Below are 27,090 nucleotides of genomic sequence, written 5' to 3'. Positions count from 1 at the left end.
AATAATAATAATACAAAATGTGCAAAAATACTGGGCAAAGAGAATGGTTAAAAATAAATGAATAAATGGGAGCAAAACAAATCTCAAACTCACCACTTTCAAATGAATATATATACTGAGTTTTTAATTATGGCAAACACAAATGATAACATCCAAATAATAATAATTAAAAATATTTTTTTAAAAGAACAAGACGATAACAACTGAATATAAGTTCACATTAGGATACATTCCAAGAGAAAATTGTATTTTACAAATCAGAAACACGTCTGGATAGTTCCACCTTGCCGAAGCTGCACTCTCCTACCATTCAAGCTGAGATATCTAAACCTTAAAGGATACTGTCAAAATAGGACCAACAATGTTTGTTAAATACATATTTCCAGTCTTAATTTCAAACCCTGTTTAACCCATACATGTTAGATTATAGTTTGACACTTTTTCGGTCTCAGAATAGTCACATTCAGTGATGGGCCTCATGTGCATCTACAATACTTCATTCAGAACAACTTTTAAACCTAAACAAATTGGGATGTCTTGTCAATTAAATCTCTGTATAGAAAAAAATATATATCTCAGCTTCAGGTCATTTGATGATTGCTGAAAAAAAATAAATGCCTCGTTTTAATTTTAACATTTAAAGTTGTTTTCTGTTACACAGGTGCACTTCAATATGCTCATACGCATTTCAGAGAAGTCCTAGAAGTTCCTTGTAATCCAGTGCAGGTCCACTCAGTCTATTCTGTAATGGTGTATAAGCTTCCATTTCCACTGAATTTGTTTTAAACTTTCAGTAGGAATTACTGACCAAAGACAGTGTGTGCTTTCACCAATAACATTTTAACCTACCAGGTGATGTATAAATCATCGTTTTAACATTAAGACAAAATTTAAAACAAAACACCATAAACAACCCATGCAGTAAGAATACACAACAAACAGCTCTCAATTTACACACATAACACACGCGCGCGCGCACACACACTCATTTAAGGCCAAATTCGAAAGGTGAACTTTTAACAGCTCTACAGGGTGGATAGAGATGTTCAAGAACACTTTAATAACACAAATAACATTATTTCATATTTTAAATACAACAAAACCAGAGAAGAAGAGACACCAGTTCACTCCCTGATGATCAATGACATGGACAAAAACATATTTCTTTTGGATTTGAGCGTTTGGTTGTACACAATTCTTTTCCATGTCAAGATTTGCACAAACAGTGTTCTCCTACTTGTCTCAGACAAAAATATACCTAAATAAATGGCATGAAACAAAGATTGTATATATAAATAAAGAAAACAGGCAGAGTCCATTATGAGAAAACCAACTGTTAAAGAGTTAGGTCTCATTTTAACACACTTTATAGCAGTATGTATGTTTAAAAAGCACAAAACAGCTCTTAGAATAAATACCCATAATACAGCTCGCACGGCAGTAGCAGATTAAATGGAAAGGGTAGTGCTAAAAAGAAGGGTGGTGACTGTTTGCTTTATGAAAGCTATAAGTCTATCATGTGATGCTCAGAATAAAATGAGAGAACTTCAACATCAAATCAAAGCAAATGGACAATTAGCATCTAAACTAAACTATTTTGAAACCGAACAGAACCCTGTTCCAGAAGACCCATTACTTTTGGACTGACACACAGGCAAGCAAAACCAGAAGTAAAGCCAGTACCAGTGAAGCCATTCATCACATATAATTCATCAAATGCATACTGCATTTTTGTCCTCTAAAATCTTATTTCAGAGCTCTAGGGGGCAGTGTTTTGTTTCACAGGACTGTTTACGCTGACCCATTCTGACGCACTTTATCACACACTATGCTCTATGTAGCAAGCAGTATATAGCTTCTACTAGGACACAATATGTAGTGCAGTATACATTATAGTATGCCATAAATAATGTAGTGCAAATTCGAAATACACGGCAGGTACTGCAGTCACAACGTTATATGCAATGTGCATTTTAAAATCCAGAATGTAGTATGCCCTTATGTCACGTAGCAAGAAGTGTGGGATGTGTAGTATGCCATCTACTAGAGATACGCAAAATATGTGTCAAGTGCATTATAAATGGCAATTTAACAATCATTTGTACAAGAAGGTGGACACTAGTGTATGTCATTTTGAATTAATGTGTAGGATAAAAAAAAAAAAAAGTTCTTATAAAACTGGCACTGACTGTTCATGCAGTAACCGCCATAAAAGCAAAAATGCCAGTCTAATTGCTAATGTAGGACTTGGGTCACTTACTGTGTGGTATCTTTAGTACTGTAGTTCGATCCTTATGGAAACTAGACTACACTAGCTACAGAAAATACAGTGTTATCCAGCTAATATGTTTTTTCAGTGTTAATCTTGCTGCTATTGGAACGAAACTGTTCATCCAGATGCTATGGGAAACACATCATTAGCATGTGTGCATAAGGCTAAGTGTGAGCTAGGCGCAAAAAAAAAAGCATCTCTGAAAGAAAAATGTCCAACAGTGCTTTCAGGCCACTAGGTGGCACAGTCTTAAATACCCACTGGCTCTAAATTTTCAGACCCTCACTGGTTGGTAGCAGCAGCAGAGGAAAGATGAGGGCAGAGCTAGTCAAAAGTTTCCCACCTTCTTCGCAAATCCTCTACCTTCTTTTTGGGGGGCGTGGCCATTACTGTTGGTGTTGTTGCCATAGTAAGAAGGTCACTGAATGGGTCAAGGGGTTCATCTGCAGAAACTTGCGCAGACTGGGCCAGAGAAGCCGGAGCAGGTGAGTCTAAGAGGGTTGAAAGAGACCCGCTACTATTGGAGGATGGAGGAACATGTCCAATTGGCCATGACCCTCCGGTTGGGGTCACACCCACAGCAGATGTCTGACCAAATACTGAGAATGGGTGGGCAGAGGTGGAGAAGTAGTTGGCACCTGGGCGAGGCATGTATGCTTGGGCAAAAGGGTTACCTGGGATAACAGGACTATAATGCCTTTGTGGCTGGTACTGGGGTGGTTGGGTAAAGGGGTTTAGTGATACTGAAGGGGGGAAGGCAGGCAAGTTTGGGAGGTTGGGTCGAGGAGGTATAGGGGGTTTAGAAAGGGGTGGGGTGGACTCGTTCTTTGTTGCTCCGCACAGAGGGTCCAACAAGCTTAGCAAGTCCTGTCCCTTGTTTGGCTCACTGGGCTTCAACAAGTCTGCCTGAGTTTGTGATTGGGAGTGAGGAGATATGTTCAGTGCTTGCCGAAACTCCTGCCCTCCAGCAGACACTCCTCCCTCCTTTTCACTAGCTGGTTTAACCCCACGCAGAAGGGTCACAGCTGGTGATAGAACTGCACCTGGTTCGGGTGTTTTTCGACCTTGGGGACGAGGGATTGTGATACAAGCCCCTTCGGTCTTCTCTGCACTAGGATTTGAACTCTCTATGCTGGGTGGCTGTGCCTCAGGGGGTTCCAAGGGTGGCATGGAGAGAGGTGTCTCCCAGGAAGGTGACTCTTGGCCAAGCAATGTGGACGGGACATCTCTTTGGCTCCAGAGCTTGTTGTATGGATTGGTGGTTTTAAGACCAGGGAATGTGCGTGTGCGCTCACCAGAAGTAAGATCCATCGGCTGGAGAACAGACAATTAAAACAAGTTTTAAATAGATAGAGGCCATGTACAGCAATAAACTTAAACCCATTCTGATCACCTATAGTTTGGGTGATTGCGAGAGTGACAACCACAATCAATTCCTAAAAGTGAGATAACAAAACATGAGTTTGGCAGTGTCCCTACAAGTGGAATAATAATTTAGCGCAGAGTTTCTCAAACATGATCCTGGAGACACAGCAAAATCAATTTTGGATGTCTCCCTTATCTGACCCATTCATTTCAGATCCTGAAGTCTGCTAAGGAGCAGTTGTACCAGGCGTTTGAATACAAAGAGTTCAAAAATGTTTATTTTTGGTGTGCCTCAAGGAACAAAGTTGGGAAACTGGGAATTGATTTATGGGATTCTTTTGTGCATGTTGCCGTCACTCCCAAACACTTTGCAGCACAATCTAACCTGGTAGTTGAAGTTGGCATGTTGTGGGTCTGCTCGTAGCTCCTCCAAACTTCTGGCAGAACTGAGTGTAGAGCGTGTGCTGTTAGAGGATTTTGTGGTATTTGTGGTATTGGTACATTCTGGCTCGCCCTGCTGAGTACGGAAAGCATCCTGCAACAGGCTCAGGTCAGAGAACTTGTCTAGGACAGGGCTGGACGGAGCAGTGTTACCTTGGAAGCACTCCCGAACCTCTTCACCTTCTTCCACAAGCTCCGCCTCTTTCAAAGACCTGTATGGCTGGGGCCTGAGTCACATATGCAAATAAAAACACATGCACACAACATCCACGCCACAAAAACACACAAACAAGCACAAGCACAACACATGCACAAACAAGTACAAAAACACATTATAATTTTCATGTTAGATGAAGAGCTGTTGAAATGGGCAGATTTGATCAACAAAACAATGAATATAACTTTACATAAATAAGCTGTTGCATGCCTTAGGCTAAGACATTATATTGATTAAATCTAGCCATGCAATAAAACTGATGCAATAAAAGACAGCATTAAAGACAAATCTAAAAAGCCACAGCGCAACTAAATATTATGGTGAACAGTAGCCCCAAAAAGTATTCAGACACTTGAAAATTTGTTTTTCACTGCGTTAGATAACGAATTGCTCTTTGCGCCTTATTCAGAACCAAATACTTTGCCGTATTCTGGATTATTTGCAGAACTTCAATAGTACGTGCATGAGAAATTTAGAGATGACAAGAGTTTAGAGGGAGCTATATGACATGCTCAGGTACAAAATAATTTTTAGTTTCAAGTACTTTGTTATTGGAGGCAAACATGCTGGCCAATTCTGGATTACACGAACATCTTTAACAGCCTATGCAGCAGGGTCAGCAAGGGGAACACTGGCAGAAGATTAGGTGTCCAAACACCAAGCCCTGGGGTCTCTCTGTGTACAGTTAATGCAATTTATACTTACAAATTTGTTCTACTGTACTATAGATTAGTTCCACAACTAGAATGTGTTTTGAACAGTTATTTCAGAGCTCTAGGGGGCAGTGTTTTGTTTCACAGGGCTGTTTACGCTGATCCATTCAGAAACGCTAACATTCTGATGCACTTTATCACACACTATGCTCTATGCAGCAAGCAGTATATAGCTTCTACTAGGACACAATATGTAGTGCTGTATGCATTATAGTATGCCATATGTAATGTAGTGCAAATTCGAAATACACGGCAGGTACTGCAGTCACAACGTTTTATGCAATGTGAATTTTAAAATCCAGAATGTAGTATGCCCTTGTGTCACGTAGCAAGAAGTGTGGGATGTGTAGTATGCCATCTACTAGAGATACGCAAAATTTGTGTTCAAGTGAATTATAAATGGCAATTTAACAATCGTTTGTACAAGAAGGTACAAGCAGGGTCAGCTAGGGGAACACTGGCATATGATTAGGTGTCCAAGCACCAAGCCCTGGGGTCTCTCTGTGTACAGTCAATGCAATTTATACTTACAAATTTGTTCTACTGTACTATAGATTAGTTCCACAACTAGAATGTGTTTTGAACAGAATCAGTATATTTAATTTTTCCACTTTGTTTGATATTTTGTTATCTAATGCAATGGCATCTATACATTTCTAGTGTCCAAAAACTTATTGCGGGCACAGTATGTGAAAAGGTAATCAAATATTCACTTTATGATTAATGATCATTAGCGAGATCAAGGATGAAAAACACTTGAACAGAGACCATTCAAAGGGAGCAGAAAGCAGGAAGTGTTCAGGAAAAGCAGCAATGGAGTCATCATCCTGAGAGAGCTCATCACCCGAAGAGTCCTCGCACAGAAACACTGTATAGTGACAGGTTGGACGCATGTAACTATAGTGTCAGGACATACAGAAAAGCACAACAGCAACAAAAAAAGAAAGCGTAAACAAATTGGAGACAGAAAGGCCAAGTATAGGGTGTAACCACACACAAACACACAATCACAAAAATGACCATCCCAGTGTGAAAGAGAAAACACAAGAGTGAAGGAGAAAAAGAAGAGTTGGTGAGACATGCAATCACTTATTCAAGACCACAATATTTTTACTGTGCTGATTTGTATATCATAGGCATTTGAGGTATTCATAGGTATTTTTTTATGTTGTTTGGCAACCTACTAGAAGTTTAACAAATTAGGTTTAAATGCTTAAAGTACTTAAATTACTGACTGAAATAAAAACAAAACTAAAACTTAAATATTTTTTTTTTAATATATCTAAATATTTTTTTAAAACATAAGTTCATAAAAATGGCAAAAGTACATAGAGTCAGCAGACATTAAACTTAACTTAACTTAAATAAAAACTAAATCAAAATATTAATAAAAAAAACTATTATAGTATAAAAATAATACTAAAAAACAGTATCACCCACTACTGAAAAATAAAAGGATATCAGCTCCCGGAAGTAGAGGAGGCTTCAAAAAGTGGGATTTTATTATATAATAATGATCGGTTGGCTGAACATTATCCCACTTATTACACTGATATAAATCAAACAAATATTTTTTTTAAAATAGATTTGAGTTAGAATTTTTTCATTCTCTTTATTTAAGATTGGCTAAAATGTTCTGTGAAATAGTTTATTACAAATGTAAACAATCAACCTAACAACAAGAGAAACACTGATACAACAATAAAATATTACATTTATATATTATTACCAATCTGCAATCAAAGTAATTTTTTCTTAAATAATTTAGTTAACATGCATAGCTACAATATAGCATGCTGTATTCTATTTTAAGTTTTCTCTCATCCAGTTGTTTGTGTTTCTTACCAGTTCACTCTTATTCTGAATGGACAAATATACAGTTTAGCAGTCATTGAACAAAAATAAAATCTGCCGTGAATGCAAAATAAATTTTCCATAGAAAGAAACACAAAGACCATTGTCCATTAGTTTGTGTTTTGCAATTGCAGAAAGGTTAAGTGTTTAAGTCTTACTGTTCAGGGCTTCCCTCTATGCCAATGTTACCGCGTGGTCTCTTTGCCACCACAGGCCGAGGAGGCCGAGCCTGCAAACACACGCAAACACATGTTCTAAACAGCATACTAGTGTCTCTGGATTTGTAAAATCTTTGTAGGTATCACCGCAGTCACTTTTAAGCCAGAAGTCAATTGCTCCTTTCAGACAGCAAGGGTCAGAGGTCAAGAACCTGTCAAATGTTAGCAGAAATGTGGTATCCAAGAACTTAAGAATGGCTGACAGTATAAAGCACCCTTTAAACCAGAGGAAAAAAGTTTGTGCGGTAGAAAAGTAAGTGCAAACACACATGACAAACTCGCTTTGTGTGTGAGTGAGCATTAATCTGTAGGAAAAACAACTGAAGTTAGATCACAGGTATGTAAATACACACATACCCACACCCATACAAACAGTATCCTGTCAGAACACACACATATATAACACACTCCAGTGCAGCAGTCAGGGCAGAGGGGAATATTTGAGCTCAGTTTGACAGGTCAGAGGTCAGGATGAGAGTGCTGTACTCACTGGTCGTGTGATGTGCTGTATTTTGGAGGGATGGGGGGGAGGGGGACGTTGTGGCCGAGGGGGCCGTGGGGAACGTGACTGCTCAGTCTGCTCCAAACATACATACACACACACTTTTATCTGTGAAAACATGACTTCTCTCGCACACTTCCTAAAAATTAAAGGGCTAGTTCACCCAAAAAGGAAAAACCATTTCAAACGATTCAGTTCGATTTGGTGAACTGGTTCAAGAAGATCCGGTTACATCGAATGATTCGTTCGCGAATCGGATATCACTACACTGCAGTGTTTTGAATGGTCTCACAACAGACCTGGAAGAGAAGACAATGCTGAATAAAGTCATAGTTTTTGCTATTTTTGGACCAAAATGTATTTTTGATGCTTCAAAAAATTCTAACTGACCCTCTGAGGTCACATGGACTACTTTGAAGATGTTTTTATTACCTTTCTGGACATGGACAGTATACCGTACACACAGCTTCAAAGGAGGGACTGAGAGCTCTCGGACTAAATCTAAAATATCTTAAACTGTGTTCCGAAGATGAACGGAGGTCTTACTGGTTTGGAACGACATGAAGGGGAGTCATTAATGACATAATTTTCCTTTTTGGGTGAACTATCCCTTTTCACAGTTCGACACATGGACTGAATCCTAATTACTATGTCCATCTCAAAACACTTTCCATTTAACATACATAAGAAACAGGCATGTGACAATATCAAAGCTTCATATCACGGTAATTGCTGAAGCTTTTATCACATATTGAAAAACATTAAAATGTATCTGTGAAAATAAATTCATTAATGCATATAAATATAAATGGAAATATATAAATACAACAAAAGGAAGTCAGTAACAATGTTGCACACCGCAGTGTTTTAAATTTTAATCGCTTTTTGTAGACGAGAAGCTCATTTCAAAAATCTAATTTGGATAATTAGGTAATTATTACATTATTTTGAAGTGGCCATGATAACTATACAGACATGTCCATTGCACCAATGACCTGTATCATCTGACTGATAATTCATACTATGTAAATGTTCTTTGCAGAAACTTTGTAATTTCCAAAACAGTTCTAATTCCCCACACCCACCTGTCCAAAGTGCACTGTGATTGGTTGTCTCTGGTCCCAGGTGAGGGAGTCTTTGCTGTGTGTGGAGGGGATTTGGGTGGAGCCAGGCTCTTCTGAGTAACCATTCTCTGTAAGCTCCTGCAAGTCAGTACACAGTTGTTTGCACATTATAAATAAAAAATGTATGTACATACAATATACAATACAATAATTTTGTTTTGGGTGGGTGATTGTATAAGCACCTTTTGTTTGAGTCGACTCTTGACTTCTTTGATGCCCATCTTGGCATGGTCTTTGGCCTGTAGAAGAAACATGAGAAGATTCCTTACACAGAAAGCACAGAGAAATCTCTCATAGAAAAGAAAGAGAAACTAGACCCCCAAAAAAACAGAAAAAAAACAGTAGAAACTCTCACACAGACGAAACAAGAATTCACTCACAGATAGAGAAATGAGAAAGAAAGTGTTTACACATGGATACATACAAATTTGTAAACGGTCCTCATCGCAGGATTTGCCTTAGTCTTCACTGTGTTTAAAATGGCCCCACTGCCTTTCTATAAGCCAAAGGTGAAAAAGACATCATCAATCTGAGAAAGAGCTCCTAAGCAAACACACAAAGAATCAGTCCAAATCATCCAGCACACAAAAATCAAGAAACTTCACCTTCACTGTGAAAAGCCACTGATGATATGTCTTATCACTGCCTGTAACACAAATAGGAAACATTCACAGAGAAGAGTGGATGTAAAAACAGCAATAACACAGAATAACATGCATTTAATAGCTTTACAATAAATATACAGACAAATTTAAGGTCTCTTACCAGCATATTCTCCCATGTTGATCTCCTCCTCAAACTGATCGCTGAACCCTTCACCAGAGTTCAACAGTTCCAGACGCCCGTCTATAAACTGTAAACACACATTTAAGCAATGATCTTTATGTAGGTGTCACACACCGTGAAAGGAACCACTGTAATACTGATTGACAAAAGCTCTGTGTCTGATTGTAAAATGAATACAGTACACGTAAAGCAGTATTATTCATATATTTTAGCATAATATATTTGTATAACTTTTTTCTGTTTTTTTTAGTAATTTGGTTGTGTGCTTTTGCCATTTTTATTTATTTAAAATAGTTTAAATATTACTTTATTTCAACATTTATGGGATTTCAACTTTGTTAGCTTCAACATTTTCTCTTGGGGTGGAGTATCCCTTTAAACTTATTTCAGCTTCAGTACACCAAAAAGGATTTTTTTATAGCTTTAGTTAACAATAGCAACACTGAAGTCTGATGTTGTTAAAAAAGGTTCTGATATAACACTAACAAAATAAGCGCCTTAATATGCATGAATTGTACTAGAAACAGAAAAAAAGCTGTAGTTTTATAAAACAAATTATATTATCAGTGCATAGACTAAAAGAAGGAATATTTATTTGAAGCTGTATTTATAATTAGTGTTATATAAAAACAATAAAGGTCTATTGTATACTCTCATTTAGATAGTTAGGTTAATATTTGTGTAATACCTGTTTAAATAACTGTAGTTGGATAGCATTCTGTAGAAACTGTCTCATTGTGCTGGATCGGTGCGTGATGAACGTTTCCTCACTGAATGTGATTGGCTCCTCCTGAACATTTAGACACATGGGAAGTCAAAAACATGCAGCTTCATTCCTGAGCATTTTACACGGACTGTCCACTAGACTCTCACAGTTACCCTGCATGTTTATATGCTCAGAGCCAACATTTATGACCAACATTTGAGTCCGAACCATAAGCACATCAACACTTCAAACTCTCACCGGTTCAATTTGTAGTGCATTCCTGTAACTGCCAAACAGAGCTGCCTGTGCCTTCAGAAACGCCCTGGCCACTCCGTCTCCTGTCGTCGAGGAAACTTTTCTTAGGCGGTTCTTTAAAGATGAAACCTAAAACACACACACACACACACATATCACTTAATTGACCATTATAAATATATTTCCATATCAGATCATCACCGAAAAATCAATATCAACACCATGCCCAAAACAAATAAGACTTTTTGGAGATTTGAGCAGGTCGTATTTATGCTTATTTACTCACCACATCATTAGGAAGGCTTTGTAGGTCATCAAATGGCGTTTCAAGGGTGTTTGTGTCTACATTGAGAAGTACCACATCATCTAGAGCCATACCTCGCACCTTCTGTTACGACAACAAACACAAACACATACAAACAATTCTAAATACATCCTAGAAGTTGACTACACTACACGTAACTCAATAAAACAGCGCTGTGATTGAAATATGAATCTGTAGCACAGAAAAATATGAATATGCAGTTAAGGTAAAATAAAATAAAGCAATCAGTCACCTCCATAAGACTGGAATGCACTCCGATCAGGTATGGCATTGGAGCGCTAAAAACAAACAAACAATATTTCATAATTTATGGCTTTTAAAATGTATTAAATATATGATTATTTTACATACATGGTACTTAAAATTCTAAAATTGTTCCAGAAGAAACCTTTTTAAATCTGTACATTAATATACTAACTAAAAAATATATATAATATCATTTAAAATGGACATTCTTTTAGAAGATGCTTTAAACTCAATTTCTTACATAAATTACAAACTGGATTCTCTTTCCTTTTCAATAAATATGAATAAGCAACTCCAGAATGAACAATTCTTAATCTTAATATATAATTATTTTTATACATTTAATCAAACCTTTGTAAACATATTAAATCCTCCTTTAACTTGTGAGGACAGTCTTATGAGCAAATAATTGTTCATAACTGGACAAAATAATGCCTATTTTTGTAATATAAAAAAAATTGGTTAGCAACAATTTTAAAACAAAAGAAATATAAGGTCCTTCTCAAGTATGTATATATGAGAATGTGTGTGTTCTCACCAGCAGTACTCTAATAAGTGCTGTGGCAGTACTGGAATGTAAACATGCTGCCAGTACATGGGATACAACATGGCTGCTGCACCATGAACACATGCCGTTAACTGAGAGGGAGAAGAAGGTTTATTAATATCTCTAAAACGAGAAAAAACAACCAACAATAGAGAGAAAGATAATCGTAGAGATGATGCTCACAGTGCTCAGCTTGCTGCAGCTAATGAGGATTCGTCTTTCATACAGCATGCTAGCATATAGATGCAGCATGTTATTCACATCCACTGCTACGAAATACTCCGTCAGATTTCTCTGTAAATACATAAAAAGAATCAAGTCATGTTATTTGTAATATGTTATATGGATTGATGACAACTAGTTGAATTGCCTTGAATTTAACTAGGTAAACTTGATTTTCACAGACAATTTTGAATCATTCTAAAGGGTTCATAAACCGCATTTTTTATTATTTTAAGTTCCTCGAGGTTCACTTATAATGTTAGTGTGAGTTTACATAAAAATAAAAAACATAACTAAGAAGTAATAGGCTATTTTCTATCCTGTTTTTTTAAGCCTCTCTGCAGAATTGTCTGGTTGTTGTTTTTTTATTTTTATACAGGCGTGGGCGCATTTAAGATGAGCAAGTTAACAACAACAGCTATGACTAGCTAACAGTTTCCCTTATTAAAATAACAGTTGGACGCTTCTGTGACATACTCTGGAAACAACATGAATCATTTTGGTTAAAATGTATAAATACTCAGTATATATATATTAAATGGTCTGGAACAGACAATGCAGTCGTGGTAAAAGCAACATTACTGTTGGATCCAATTAAGTCCAGGGTTTCCCACACATTGATTTATTTGTGGCAGGCCACAATCATAATTTACTTTTGGTCTCTCTGAAAAGCCTGCATCACACTGTCTTGTTTAAAAATTAATCCGTAGCAAAATAAAGCAAGCAAACAAACAAACAGTGTTTCACCGACACAATCTGGAGCTCTTGGCTAATTGTACCCAGTGTTTACAGCTGACGCAAGCGGCGCAACGCGACTAGAGACTTGGTTATAAATCGCAGATTCTGTCTACACTGGATGTGGCACAGATTGATAAAACAAATCCCAGACATTAAATTGTTTTGTGACATGACACAACAGCACCGTTTTGAATTTTTTTTTATACATTGACCTGTTATATGGGAACTTTTGATTTCTCAGTTCTTTGCACCTTTAAACCTGAAGTCTCAGACGTCCTTAGTTTAAATTATCACTAATCACATCCGAATAGTTGTGGATAAATAGGTAATTTCTACATTGTGACTAACAGGGTCAAGGTAATAAGCCAGACTTACATTTTCAGGTATACTGGGCAATTCCCTAGGATCAGGCACTGTGAAAAACAAATGCTAAAGAAAGAGGGACAGATAAGGAGAGAGAGAGAGAAATGTAATTAGCTTTATACAATAAATTGATTGTAATATGATCATCTTTTCTGATGCAAGCGTCATATGTGTATATTGAGTGTGTATTACTGTATATTACCACACTCAAATGCACAGGCACTCCAGGATCAGGGATGTTTAACGTGTGAAGACACTCTAACAACGATCTCCATTGACTGTCCTGTAACACAAATACAAACAAATTAAAACAGTAAGTCTCACATGCAGATTTTATCCTATATAAACGATAAGATGTTAAATCACTACGAATAATCAATGCAACATCATTATTATAGGCACGCATTCATGACCTTGCTACACGTCTGAGGTCGGACAGCTGAAAAATCTCTTCAGAGGAAATTTTGTGTTACACTACTTTTAAGTTTGGGGTTGATTAGATTGTGTAATGTTTTTGAGATAAGTATCTTCTGCTCACCAGGGTTTTTGTTTTAATATATTTTCATTTTATATTATCAAGATAGAATTTTTTTTTCTGTAATTAGTATTTTTATTTTATTTTTTTGATAAAAAAAAATTCCAGGAATTAAAAAATATATATATTTTATAAGAATATAAATATCTTTACTATCACTTTTGATAAATAGAATTTGTCCTTGCTAATTAAAAACATTAATGTCTTTCATATAAAAAATTAAATCATACTGACCCCAAACTTCTAACCAAACTGTAAATCTGGAGGGGGAAAAACACTTTTGTCCTAGGGAAATATTTGTATATATAAAAAATAAATAAATAAATAAAAAACTGTACTTTTATATTCAGGTTAAAGGTAATTGTAATTTTAGAATTTATATTAAAGTATGAAATCAGCAATAAATCCTATTCACATTGCTAATTAAATATGTATGTGTACATCTGCGTGTATAAGACACAGTGACATACGAGTGTGGTTGTCATTCATGCACCACCGACCTGTCCTTTGGTTGAATACTCTGCCAGGATATTCAGCAGCTTGTAAAACACCTCGAACCAGGGCAAGTAGCTAAACAGAGACAGTTTGACTACAATTAGATTAAACTGATCTGAAGAAGGTGGATGACAAAAACAAGTCCATTTGAAAAAAACAGTATACCAACAATCTGTACCTGAGGATGCAGTGGCAGCTCTGAGCTCCCGAAGAGAGCCGGCAGAAACCGAAGCGCTGTTGACTCTCGATATCCGTCAGAACAAACGTGAAGTTCTGCCCCACCTGGCCCACTGCTTTACTGAAAGACAGGGTCAAAGACAAAATTCTGATTCGAACTTATAAAATGAAGGTTCAAGAGATGCTGGAATCAAATGAAAGTGATTTGACGACAAAAAAAATGAACTGAGCTGAATGGTGACTATTGTTTTCTGTAGAGCTGCTTTACAGCTGAATAAAGACACTAGACAGTATTTGAGTCAAGTTCAGTAGAACTGCTTCTATAGCTGAACTATAACTGAACTTGTTTTTAAACAGCTGATGAAAACATCACAATCATCCACTCCAAACCAGTCCATCAATTAATATCTTGTGAAGTGAAAAGTTTGGCTGTGTGGTACAAATCGATGCCTCATCTGAATCAGGAGAGAAATCGTGCACCGTTTACAAGTGAAAAGAGTCCAAACCATTTCTAAGACAATTGGTTGATTTTGATGTGAGAGGACAACAGGAGATGGACTTTTTCACTGGAGGAAATGTTATTGTGGATTATGAACAAAATCGATGGTATAAAGTTTAAACAAACACACTTTTCGCTTCACAAGACGTTAATTGATGTCTGGAGTGGTGTGGATTACTTGTTGATTATTGTGATGTATTTATCAGCTGTTTGGACTCTCATTCTGACGGCACCCATTCACTGCAGATCATCCATTGGTGAGCAAGTGATGTAAAGCTACATTTCTCCAAACCTGAAGAAACAAACTACATCTACATCTTGGATGGCCTGAAGACAAGTACTTTCCAGCAACTTTTCATTTTTGCGTGAATTATTCGCTGTATAAATAAAGATGACTTGACTTGATTAAAGATTGTAACATTACCTGTCCATATTGAAGGGGAAACAAAACTTTGGGATAGTCTGTAGCGTTTTCTGAAAACAGATTATGAGAAAGAATGAATTCACACACTGAAACATAACCATTAGCTTCATTCGCACAAAAGACCACCAGGTACAGACAAACTGTGTATGCGTGAGGGACTATGCTGGACTATGCACACACAGGGGTGAGTGTAAGTAAGTGTCTGTGTTTTCCTGCCCTCATCTGTGTCAGGAGTTAGGGATAATCCCTAACAATAGCACGACAGAGGAGAGGGAGGGGACACAGCCCAGATTACAGAGCTTCACTGCTGGATACGACACCCAGAGTGTCTTCTGGGACCACTGGACCCAACAATCAGGGTGAGTAAAGCTGCGTCTGTACACGTGAGCTGAGAGGGTTTCTGAAAACGCAATCAACAGGTATATAGAGTGGACAGATATACAAATCTGTTTTAGTTATACCTACACACTAGGGATGTAACGGTACGTGTATTCGTACCGGACCGTTTCGGTACAGGGCTTTCGTATGGTGCACGTGTGTACCGAATGACCGAATGCAATATTTTGTGTGCGGAACATAGGTACATTTTCGTGTTTCCACACAAACATATTAAGTGGCGGAAGTCTCCGCGTTCAGCACAAATCCCGTCCTACAGCTGATTCTAAAGTTTTCAAAAGGCATCACTCGAATGTGAACATAACTACAACTAGGAAAAAAACAACCGTAATTCAAATGCAGCTCCCGTTGGCATTTAAACAGACCTTTGCTCTTAATTCCAATCGGGCCAACACTATAACGAAATCGGAGTAGGAATAAACACTGAAACTGTTGTTGCTGCACTTTACTTTGAGGCTCTGCCCCTGTCATTTGCCAACTTCCAAGATTGAAATTAAATACAGCATGTGGCAACCCAGGGTGCCGAAATATAATTGGGTAAACTGGCAGTGGGCGGGTTTTACAAACCAAAACAGAGACTGACAAACCGGCCCAGAAAGCACATTTTCAAAGGAGAATAACTGACTGTGGTATTTGTTCAGATAAACAAATATGTTGAACTTTTTTCTTAAATATCTGCAAACATATTATGACATTTTTATTCTTTAGTAGAGTCAAAAACATATACAGCACCTTTAACATTTTTATAAAATAAAACCACCTTCAAAAGTTTAGGGTCAACAAGACATTAAAAATAAATGCATTAAAATAAATAATGTTATTTCTAGGGCCGGGACTTTAACGCGTTAATTGAGATTAATTAATTACACAAAAAATAACGCGTTAACTAAGATTAATTAATTACAGAAAAAAAAATTTCCCGCGTTTTTAATAACTTATTTTTGCACCGAGGAACGTTTCTCACTGGATGAGTTTCGGCGGACCGATTATACTGAAGCACCAACTAGCGTTCGCATATCACCGGCAGCACATCGAGCCTCAAGTATCACCTCAACGCAAAACATATAGCAGCTAGCGAGGACTTTACACTTTATGTTGAACTATGTATTATTTTGTTGGTGCTCACTGCATTATCACTGAGGTGAACAACAATTAAGAGATCCCCACCCCAAAATCCGTAGAGAGAGACAGAACAGATAATGAAGTGCAAACCTGGTCAGCGTATGTGTCGGGGAAACTCCTTCGTACCTCTGGTCCTGAAAATAACCCAGAAATCATGTTTTAGCGTTATATAATCAAACACACAGATAGAAAAAGCTTTTCTATAGAAGCTAGGTCTCCCCACATGTTGCCAGCCCACTTTATCTCCATTATCAGACAGTTTTAGATAATAAGACCAGGAACATGTAAAGTAAAAGGCATCAGTTTTGCATGTCCTTAACCCACTCACATTTTCAAAACGAACCGCAATGGCAGGTAAAATAAACAGCTTTATTTTATCTCACAGATTTAATGTCAAAAATGTATGCAACAGTCCCTCTGAAAGGGTTTCCTCTTTCTTTCAGTGGGATATGTGACTCTGGATGTGTAAACATTGTGGGAGGGTTTGTCTCAGGAGAAAATTCCCAGGATGCTTTGCTCCTGATGACATCATCAAACCATACGGTCCCTAAGTAACAGTCGTCTAGGGGTCTGCATGAGGGGAATTCAAACAGCTCATAATCAAAATTATTAGAATGATCGAACGTGACGGTAAAAAATATATTATAAAAAATTTCTATTTCAAAATAACATTTGTTTGAACTTTCTATTCATCAAAAAAAAACACTATATTACAGTTTCCACAAAGATATTAAGCACTAACTGTTGATTGATAATAATACTGAGATTTTAAAACTAATAATATTTATAAAAATATTATTTTATTTATTATTTTACTATATTTTTTATCAAATAAATACAGCCTTAGTGAGCATAAATACTTCTTTCAAAAGCTATTTAAAAATTCTTCCTTTTTCCCAACATTTGAACATATCTCAAACAAACCTCTTGCAAAATCTCTTGCAAAGGTTTTAATGACATAAAACATTTATATTATAAAATATTTTGTATAATATTTATTCATCAGAAGTGTTTACCATGGCAGTCTGGTATCTAGTAGGGCTGTCACTTTTGTGAAAAAATCATTTTTGATTTTTAAGACATAAGTGTTCATTGAATGGATTGTAAAATCGATTTTCCATGTCCAAAAAAAGACGTTTCCTTTTTCAACGTCAAATAACGGACGAACGTAAAGAGAGCGCTGGAAACGCACAAGTCAGCAATATTAGTTAATTATTGGCATGAAGTTTCTTGCAGAATAACAAACAGCAAAAAATATATGTGCAGAGGGGACGGCTGCCATAACAAAAGAAAAATATCACTGCAGGCTTCAACCCGGCTGCATTTATTTATATACAAAGATCTCCATGATTATTTTTAATAATGTCACAATCCATTTCAAACAACTGTTCAAAAAATTAAACTTTAAACGGACTTGAGAACAGGCCATGTGTGTTTTTTTATTGAACGTAACTGACACTGGCACTAGGAAGACATAATTAAAGGCTAGGGCCATTACAAATTTATTGGACAGGAAAACAAGTCGATCAACATTTTCGGGGTCCAGAGGAGAGCGTTTTTTATTCACTATATGTCCAGCTGTTGAGAAGACGCGCTCCGACCGCACTGATGTCCCAGGGACACTCAGGTAGGCTACAGCTGCGCAAGGTGGGGGTATTACTGCCAATTTCCACCACAAAAGCCTGTCGCTCTCAGCTTGCAACGGTCCTTTTCATAACCCATCATTTCCTGTAACTAAATGCGTGAATGAGGCAAATTCACGTCTACCGCGCCGCGAGACCTCCAGATGAGTGTAAACGCGTCTTTACATTGACTTAACATTGAAATCATTCGCGCCAGACGCTCTATTCGCGTTTGGTGTGAACGAAAACAGCATAAGGGGTCTCATAGGCGCGAAAAATTGCTGGTATTTTCTGTCTAGCTCTCGAAATGCATACTGCACTTTGGGAATTCTTTATTTTCTTTTTCTGATTGTTTGTGAGTTTTGTTACATATATATATTTTCATTGTTTAATTCTTTTAAAATTAATAGTGTACATATTTGGTTAAAATCGATTCCCTATTTTCATTTTCGAAACTTTTTTTGGTTGGTCAGATCGATTGTGCAATCGATTTTCAAACTAAAAGTGACAGCCCTCGTTTCTAATAAACAGGTTTTCTGGTGGACTGATAAAACACTCCAGTAGGTTTGTTCATTTAAGTGATTTAACCAATGCACTGAATACCCAACAGGCCTTTGACCTAATTGATCACAAACCAGAAAATGAAACGGGTTACACACTAAATATTTGTTTGATTTGATTGAACCATTACAAACTTGAATCACTCCAGACTAATGTCCCCTTATAGATTTATCATATACGGAACTACATTTTCTAATCTGGATCTTCCCTACTAGAAAAGGAAGTAAAAGAAACAGAATTCTAATTAAAAAGAACTAAAGTGGATTACTGCATTCTGAGAAAGGATGTGTGGGCAACATGCATATTTTTAGAAGCATATTATGTTTCTGAAACTTTAACTTATTGTCAGTGTGAGAGGACTCACCAGAGCCAGCCGTCCCAGAATGCACCACTTCCATGTACACCTCAAAGGGTGACCCAGGGCTCTCTCTGAAACAGAAATAACACAGGTTGAAGGGTCAGAAGTCAAATATGAATACACTCTAAGGAATGTGACTAATAAGAATGACTTTTACTTTTAAAAGTAGTAAATGTGAGCATGCAAAACATATGCCTTCTGCAAAAATAGCATCCAGTCATAATGTCAGGCTAACAAATGAAAAATGTAATTAAATTGCTCTTGTCATACAGGTAAGGGACCATGATCTGATGTGAGGTAAAACGTGATATGAATTGAATATGGTCACATTCCCCACAAAAAGTAGGCTTGTCTACTGTAGCAAAAATAATTTCCTATTAGATTACCAAACCAGAAACCACAAGTTAATATTTTGAGCAATTTGGAAATAAAAGCAGCTGAGTGTAATTTTAAAATAATACACTGACTAACAAACTTTTTAAAGTAGTTCACAAGTCTTGCAGAAACCTGTTTGAGGAATGATTTCAAATAAAATTTGGAGCAAATACAACAGACATAAATCCATAACGATACTATTTTACTATATGCTTTTATGCAATAAGGATAATATTTGAACAACTCTAACATATAACGTAAACCTGTTAAAAGTGATTGCTTAAAAATATGAGAGTTCATGGCATCTAATACCTTTACTATCGACTATAAACAGAAAGATCAACAAACTTCACACACTGAATGTCTTTTCCATCATCTGGCTGTAAAAGTGAAGCATGTACTAAGCATTTTACTAGTGAGGGAAAATGTGTTTAAACTCGACTCTGTTCTGTCCTTCAGGCTGTTTCCAAAACAGTCTTATCACGGTCTGATTTTAAACCCTGAACAACACTGTGACCACAGCAAGCCTCTATCATGTCTTATTCATAAAGTGCATTGAATTGCCAAAGCAAGTAAGTGTCACTGATCTGGAAACACTGTCAATAGATTCCAAAATCTCCATATAAATATATGTTTCTACTTTCATTTACATATATATGCATTCGTTTGATCATATTGTGAAGGTTTTTTCTTATTAACATAAAAAAGTTAACAAATTAATTGCTGTAGGACATGTAAACAATGATCAGTGACATGAACTTCGTGTGCCTCCTCCTATAAGACAGTACTGTACAAATACACAACCATCCAGGTAACATAACACATCAAAACATAATTAAGTACTACGTTAATTATGCATTTAACAAAATAAACACCCAAAGCACCGTCTCTTTCTTTCGCAACAAGTCTAAACAGGCCCTTTAGGGAGGTTAAAACTCGCATTTAGAACAACGCTGTAACGTTATGTGATACAGGAGAGGAGAGAGACATTGACGCTTACTTGATACGAGAGCCCATTTTATTCTCTATTTAAATCCAATCCTTGCTTCAGAATAACGTGAAAAATAACCCGCTGTCGGAGTTATATTTCCTGTTATCCCCGTCACATTCTGCACAGGAACGCCATGGTCTCCACGCGCGGATCACGGTACTACAGCCTTGGGGGATTATGGGAGTAGTAGTTTTCTGGGCGTGTCTCCGGCTAACGATCGACGCAACGCCAAACTACATTTCCCACACAGCGACGAATCCGTGGCATACGAGTCGCCTGACACAGACAGGAGTGTAGTATGGGCATTGCAACAATGAATTGCAATAACAACTGTCACAGCTGTATGGCAGATGGTCAGTGTGGATGAGTGTAATGTCAGGAGTGCTGTGACTGAGTCAGAGTCTACTGTGATATTTTGTCGATTGGGGTGCCTACGGAGCCTGCTGATGGGAAATAAACTTAGAATTAGGTTGCTGGTAGTGTTATTGCATTGTTCTTTCTTTCTTTTAGGAACACACAAATAATAATCATACATTTATATATATATATATATATATATATATATATATATATATATATATATATATATATATATATATATATATATATATATATTTTTTTTTTTTTTTTTTTTTTTTTTTTTTTTTTTTTTGCATTTATACATTTTACATCAACATTAAGGCTATATAACACAGGTCATTTCATTATAGGCCTAGTATATTATCTCTGACTAGGTGACAATTGTTTCTATGATAATTTTATTGTTCAAATCATTTCCAGTCAGTATCAGTATATTGTATTTTACTTGGGGTTACATTGGGGTTACATATACCTCCTTCCTTGTATATTTAAGAATAGAGCTGTTTCTGAATAGAATAGAATAGAATAGAATAGAATAGAATAGAATAGAATAGAATAGTATAGTATAGAATAGAATGCACAAGCTTGTTGAAACATACTTAGTATAAAATTAATATGGAAAAGCTATTTCTTGCTACTCGAAGGACCTTACTGCTCTCAACATGGAAAACAATGAATCGTTAAGAAATTGATTTTATCCTTCTGTAAAAATATTTAATAGATAAATCCATTTTTTGTTATTTTAACTTACAGCAATGTAAAAAGTAAAAATGTGCAATTTTTAAACAGTTTGCATGTCAATAGGTGTATTAAACAAGTTGATTCATGTTAGATAATCATTTTGAGTTTATAAAAACTGTTAATTTAGATGTTACAATATTACGTACATTTTTTATTTTACCTGAGATGTGTTTAAAAGACATTGAATATTGAATTCAGTATATAACATTTACAGCATTAATTAATATGAAAATTGACAATTGTGTTTTAAAATATATATTAGGTTAAAATTACGTATTAACAATATTAATATTCAACACCGTTATATTTTTGTTGTGTATAAATTGTAATGTTGCAAATACACAAGTTCTGCATGGCACAACTAGGCTACAGTAAACTTCACAAACTATATAGCCTATGAATGGTGGCAAAATATCCATGGATTATTTTTAGGCTGATTAATGAAGAAGTAGTCGTCTTCAAAACATTATTGTTCATATAAATATATAAAATATTCATGCATTCACAAAATATTAGAATGTTTGAAAATGAACGAGAACTCGTACACAGCCATAAGCTAGAATTAACCATTTTTGGAAGAAAAAAAAATTAATAAATAAATAAAATAAAATTAAGACATTCAGGATGAGATATTGCGGTAAATGTTCAGCTGTGGTGTGGTGTTCCAGGGCTGTGAATCTCCGGTGTGCGATGGCTGTGGCGCGCTCATCTCAGCTCGCTTATGCCTGCTCGCGGCAGACAGAAGGTGGCACGAGCGCTGTTTAAAATGCAGCGCGTGTCACGCTGACCTGGAGTCAGATATCACGTGCTTCAGTAAACACGGAGACCGGGAGACGTTTACTGTAAGGAATTGCCTACTAAGTTACAGGTAAAATAAATGTAGCCTGTTTATAGACAACCTAGACACAATATCTCTATTCAACTACGAAATGAGACTGTTACTCACCGCTTTGCCATTACTTCACACAGGGGCTAGTTGTCAGGCTTTTTACCCCAGCGAATATTTCCCAGAGTAGTTTTATTTTTAGTACTTTTTGTTGTTGTTCTTGTTGTTTAATCCCCATAATTTTTTACCAGAAAAAAAGAAGAAAAAGACAAAGAAAATACAGTTCATTTAACGACCGCTGACCTTTCACTATAGGGATATTGTCAAAATATGAACCTGTTGTTTATTGACACTGATTTAAAAAGAACAGAGCTATCATTTAATAAAATTGTATCTAAAGTTAAAAAAAGCTTTTAAATTAGATTTAGAAAATGTGAAGAAAAAATATGCTATAAACACTAAATTGTTTTGTGAAAGTTGCCCAAAGTTAAAATATATCTGATTAATAAAGCTAAGATGCATTCTCTTAAGTAGGAGGTTTTCCTCACAAAGATGTGTGCGGTGCCACTTGGGAATCTGTGCCGCCGAACTGGTGATGTGCACCGGGGATCTGGTGTACCACTTGAGCTGCTTCTCCTGTGCCACCTGCGACAAAGTGCTGCTCACTGGAGATCACTACGGGATGAGGGAGATGTCAGTGAATTGCCGGGTACATTTCGAGAAGATGCTGCAGAAGGAATGTCTTACAGAATTCTATTATTCAGAAATGTCTCCATGAGCCAAACCCTGAGAGCGGCAAATGCAATGAAGGGGCTCCCTTTGCAATGTGCACAGAAAACTGGCCCGGAAGAGGAAAAACTTTGATGCAACAGACCATGTTTCTTATACTTCAGGTATGCAGTTTAGATATTAGCATAATTGTATTTATTTTACTCCACCTGTCAATATTTAGAATAATTGTGTCTTTGAAATGTTTTTAAAGTCTTATACTCACAAAGTCTTTATTTATTTGATTAAAAAGAGAATAAAAACAGTAATATTGTAAAAAAAAAAATAATAATAAAAATAAAAAAAAAATGTTATAATGTTTCCTATTTATGCAATGGAAAAGCTGTTGAAAATAGCTGTGCTGCTTTTTTTATTTATTTATTTGATACACTACCATTCAAAAGTTTGTGGTAACTAAAACAAAAATAAATAATTATTTTACCTTTTTATTCATCAAAGAATTCTAGGAATAAATGCATCATAGTTTCCTGAAGCATTAAAAACAACTTCAACATTGTTAACAAGAACTTTTATTAATATTTGAGCACCAAAGCAGCATATTAGAATGACTTATGAAGGATCGTGTGACTTTGAATACTCAACATATACTCAAACTGATAATTTTTCAGAATATCGTTGCTTATACTTATTATTATTAATATTATTGTTTTTATCAAAATAAATGCAGCCTTGGATAACATAAGAGACATTTACTGTTTAAAAAAAAAAAATCGATCTTAATTATTCCAGATTTTTTTATCGGTAATACATATTAAATATATTTGAGATTAACAGAATAAAAAAATTAATACTTCTTATCAAACAATATGTCAGCATCATGAAGTCAGATCTCATTAAATATATAAATGTAAATAAAACAATGATTAATATTAATACAATTTTAATTGTTAATATGTAAATGTACTAACAAAATACGTAAAGTAACATAAAAAAATATAATGTACTTGGTAATATATTTAAAACAACTTTTCATTTATTAATTATCACTATAAATATTATAGATTGACTGTAATAAACCATGTTCTATAGAAAACAGTTTTTAAGAGTGAATTATCATAGTTCTGTTACTTTGTTCTCAAGGAAATGCATGCAGAAGTTGAAAATGAGAAGACGATGTTTGCTAGTGTTGATGGTAATGCCCTAGCCTTTAGACTTTCAGTGAGTCATATGTGATGATTAACTGTTTGTGTGCACTCTAGATGTGAGCGATATGGGTGTGGACTTGTCGGAGAGAGTGAGCTGTCAGAAGTCCAAATGCATGAGAACGTCTTTCAAGCATCACCAGCTGCAGAGCATGCAGAACTTCTTCAACCACAAGCACAGTCCAGATGCCAAAGACCTCAAAGAGCTCGCCCAGAAAACCGGCCTCACCAAACGTGTGCTCCAGGTCAGAAAAACATCTCTGGACCTTTGCTTGACTTAGATATACAGTGGGCTCCACAAGTCTGAGACCACATTGAAAATGTGGCTTTAAAAGTCTTATTTATACATGGAAATAAACAGAGTTTATATTTAACAGTTCTGTATCTTGTAATTGCAAGTTTACATCTCATTTACATCTCACAATTTCGAATGGTGTTGAATCCTAAAGATGAATTCTGAGTTTACATCTCGCAATTCAGACTTCTGAATTCAACAAAAAAAAGACAAAATTGTGAGATATAAACTCGTTGCGAGTAAAAAGGTCAGAATTGTATGAGAAGTCACAAGTACCTTTTTTTATTCCATAATTGCAGAACTACAAGAAAACAGTCAGAATTGCAAGATTTAAACTCGCAATTACAAATTATGACTTGCAATTTTTGAGATATATTTTTTCTGGAAAAAAGTCTGAATTGTGAGATTTAAACAAGCAATTGTGAGGAAAAATTAAGAAGTGTGAGATATATAAGTATGACAAAATGAGAGAAATTGCAAGATTTACAATTTTTATTCAGAGAAAAAAGAAGTTGCAATTACATTTATATTTTTTGGTGTAACAAGCTTTAATAATTTCAAGAAAAAAAGTTAGAAGTGCGAGATGTAAACTTACAATTGTGAGAGAAAAAGCCCGAATTATGAGATAAAAAGTTGCAATTACCTCTTTAATTTACATTGTGGAAACAGGCTTTAGAAACTGTTTAAATAATGAAAGATTTATATAAAATATATGAGGTTTGTATATATATGTAATATATTAGGCCTCTAATCAAAGTACATTTACAACACTGATAATGTGATTCATTTGTAAATAAATCCAAATTCTATATTTATTTTCTGTAGGTTTGGTTCCAGAATGCATGTGCAAAATTCAGGAGAAACCGTCTGTATCGGGAGAGCATGGGAGTAGACAATGTTTGCGCCAATTCCACAATCACGTCCCCATCAGTGCCTTCCCCTTGACTGTCCCACAGATCCCTGAGCCCGTCCAGCACCACTGGCACCTCTCCATCACAACACACACAAAACACAACAGCATAAGCCAGTCACAGTGCTCCCTCGTCAATGTATTCTGAGTTCCTCTACCACTCTTAAAAGTAGTTGTTATTATTAATTTATTACCTTCATATCAGCATTTTGGTTACACCCTTAAAAATAAAAAAGCATTGCAAACATTCAAAACCCCAATCTCTTGAACGGTAGTTTGTTACTAATATCAAGTCATTAAGACTGTAAATCATCATTTTAGGTCTTTCAGGACTAAAATTAACACCGAACAGAATATTTGCACATACATAAAATCACACACCCATACACACACAAAGAAAAATCAGATGTGGTTATTTTTATTTGAACTCTCTGAATAAGATTATTGGCTTAAAGTATTCACATTCTGAAAATAAGATGTTTATTTATTCAGCACTGGAGTGTGTGGTGCTGATTATTCTTCTCTGGTGAGCGGTGTGTACTCTTGTGTTGTTTTCCTATTTTTGTTGAGTGTGTAAGAGTCTGCGTGTGCAAAGTTTATCCAGTGTGACTGTCCTGATCCCTATTGAGATGATTGTGCTTTGCATTGTGCAGTTACGAGCTGAGACTGAAGTCCGCCAGTGTTGGAGAGATTGGTGGAGATACGCGTGCACAGCATCAAAAAGAGAAAGAGATCCGCTGCTCTCCTTCTTCCAGGACCACATTTTTATTAGCTGTTAATGAAATCTTAGTTTTGCATTGCAGAAAATATTTTCAGGAATTTCTCTTCGTTAGGGGTTCTTTAAAATTCTTGAGTAAAGAATTTCACCCTGAAAATGGGAAGAGGAAGAAGAACGTAGAAAATAATTTTAAAGGGTTTTGTTTGAGTTGGACTATTTCTATATTCTGCACAATTCATGCTTGTGGTTGTGGTTCGACCAAGTGTGTGTGTGTGTGTGTGTGTGTGTGTGTGTGTGTGTGTGTGTGTGTGTGTATATATATATATATATATATATATATATATATATATATATATATATACATAAACACACACACGGTTTGATTGTGTGTGTGTAATATTTAGAAAAATATTACAATTCAAATAAATGTTTTAAATTCATTTAAATATATTAAAAGTGGTGTTCTATACAGTAAAGGTGCTTAATATTCTATCGTTTTATCTTTGTAAAGAGTTTAAAATATATTCAAAAGTAACATTTAAATAAATGTATTTAAATTAACATTATATTTTATAATATATGGGTTATACAAGTCAACTTTTTAAGTGGATCAAAAAAGTTAATCAAATTTGTCCTAAGACAAGAACGGCAATCGTTTTGGTTTTAGGACAACTTAAAGGTTTTGATCCACTTCAAATGTTTACTGTATATATATATATATATATATATATATATATATATATATATATATATATATATATATATATATATATATATATATATATATAAAACTAAAACGTATATTATATCATCTATATTTGACACCCATTTCCCTAAACTTCTCTAATGCCCCACAAAAT

At 35.7% G+C, this 27,090-nt stretch overlaps 1 protein-coding gene and 1 pseudogene across 4 annotated transcripts; one reads left to right on the top strand and one right to left on the bottom strand.

The window, feature by feature from the left end:
- Positions 1 to 103: 103 nt before the first annotated feature.
- On the bottom strand, positions 104 to 20,626 carry LOC113064384 (DENN domain-containing protein 1A-like). 4 transcript variants are annotated; one of them, XM_026235154.1, is made up of 24 exons: positions 20,459 to 20,626; positions 19,090 to 19,154; positions 16,633 to 16,676; positions 15,025 to 15,074; positions 14,103 to 14,222; positions 13,930 to 13,999; positions 13,097 to 13,177; positions 12,907 to 12,960; positions 11,755 to 11,865; positions 11,563 to 11,663; positions 11,011 to 11,056; positions 10,740 to 10,841; positions 10,457 to 10,582; positions 10,181 to 10,282; positions 9,472 to 9,559; positions 9,312 to 9,352; positions 9,131 to 9,202; positions 8,889 to 8,945; positions 8,668 to 8,784; positions 7,571 to 7,657; positions 7,021 to 7,091; positions 5,777 to 5,905; positions 4,023 to 4,305; positions 104 to 3,586 (listed from the first exon to the last, which is right to left on the bottom strand). In XM_026235154.1, the coding sequence occupies exons 1-24, from the start codon at positions 20,473 to 20,475 to the stop codon at positions 2,597 to 2,599; spliced, it is 3,024 nt and encodes a 1,007-aa protein (XP_026090939.1). In that variant the 5' UTR covers positions 20,476 to 20,626; the 3' UTR covers positions 104 to 2,596. The 4 variants fall into 4 exon arrangements, with proteins under 4 accessions (XP_026090939.1, XP_026090942.1, XP_026090941.1 ...); XM_026235157.1 differs by lacking the exon at positions 5,777 to 5,905; XM_026235156.1 differs by lacking the exon at positions 7,571 to 7,657.
- Positions 20,627 to 22,191: 1,565 nt separating this feature from the next.
- LOC113063683 (LIM/homeobox protein Lhx2-like) lies at positions 22,192 to 25,625 on the top strand (annotated as a pseudogene).
- Positions 25,626 to 27,090: the final 1,465 nt, after the last annotated feature.

The sequence above is a fragment of the Carassius auratus genome, chromosome 46 (genome assembly GCF_003368295.1).
Source record: "Carassius auratus strain Wakin chromosome 46, ASM336829v1, whole genome shotgun sequence".
Lineage (NCBI taxonomy): Eukaryota > Metazoa > Chordata > Actinopteri > Cypriniformes > Cyprinidae > Carassius > Carassius auratus.
The sequence above is the reverse complement of the archived record's forward strand: the minus strand, read 5'-3'. Positions and strand labels throughout refer to the sequence as shown.

Coding starts and splice junctions, on each gene's coding strand:
- LOC113064384 (XM_026235154.1), bottom strand. Junction 11,057..11,562: donor CACTTATTAGAGTACTGCTG/GTGAGAACACAC, acceptor GTTTGTTTTTAG/CGCTCCAATGCCATACCTGA. Junction 3,587..4,022: donor ATGCCAACTTCAACTACCAG/GTTAGATTGTGC, acceptor TCTGTTCTCCAG/CCGATGGATCTTACTTCTGG.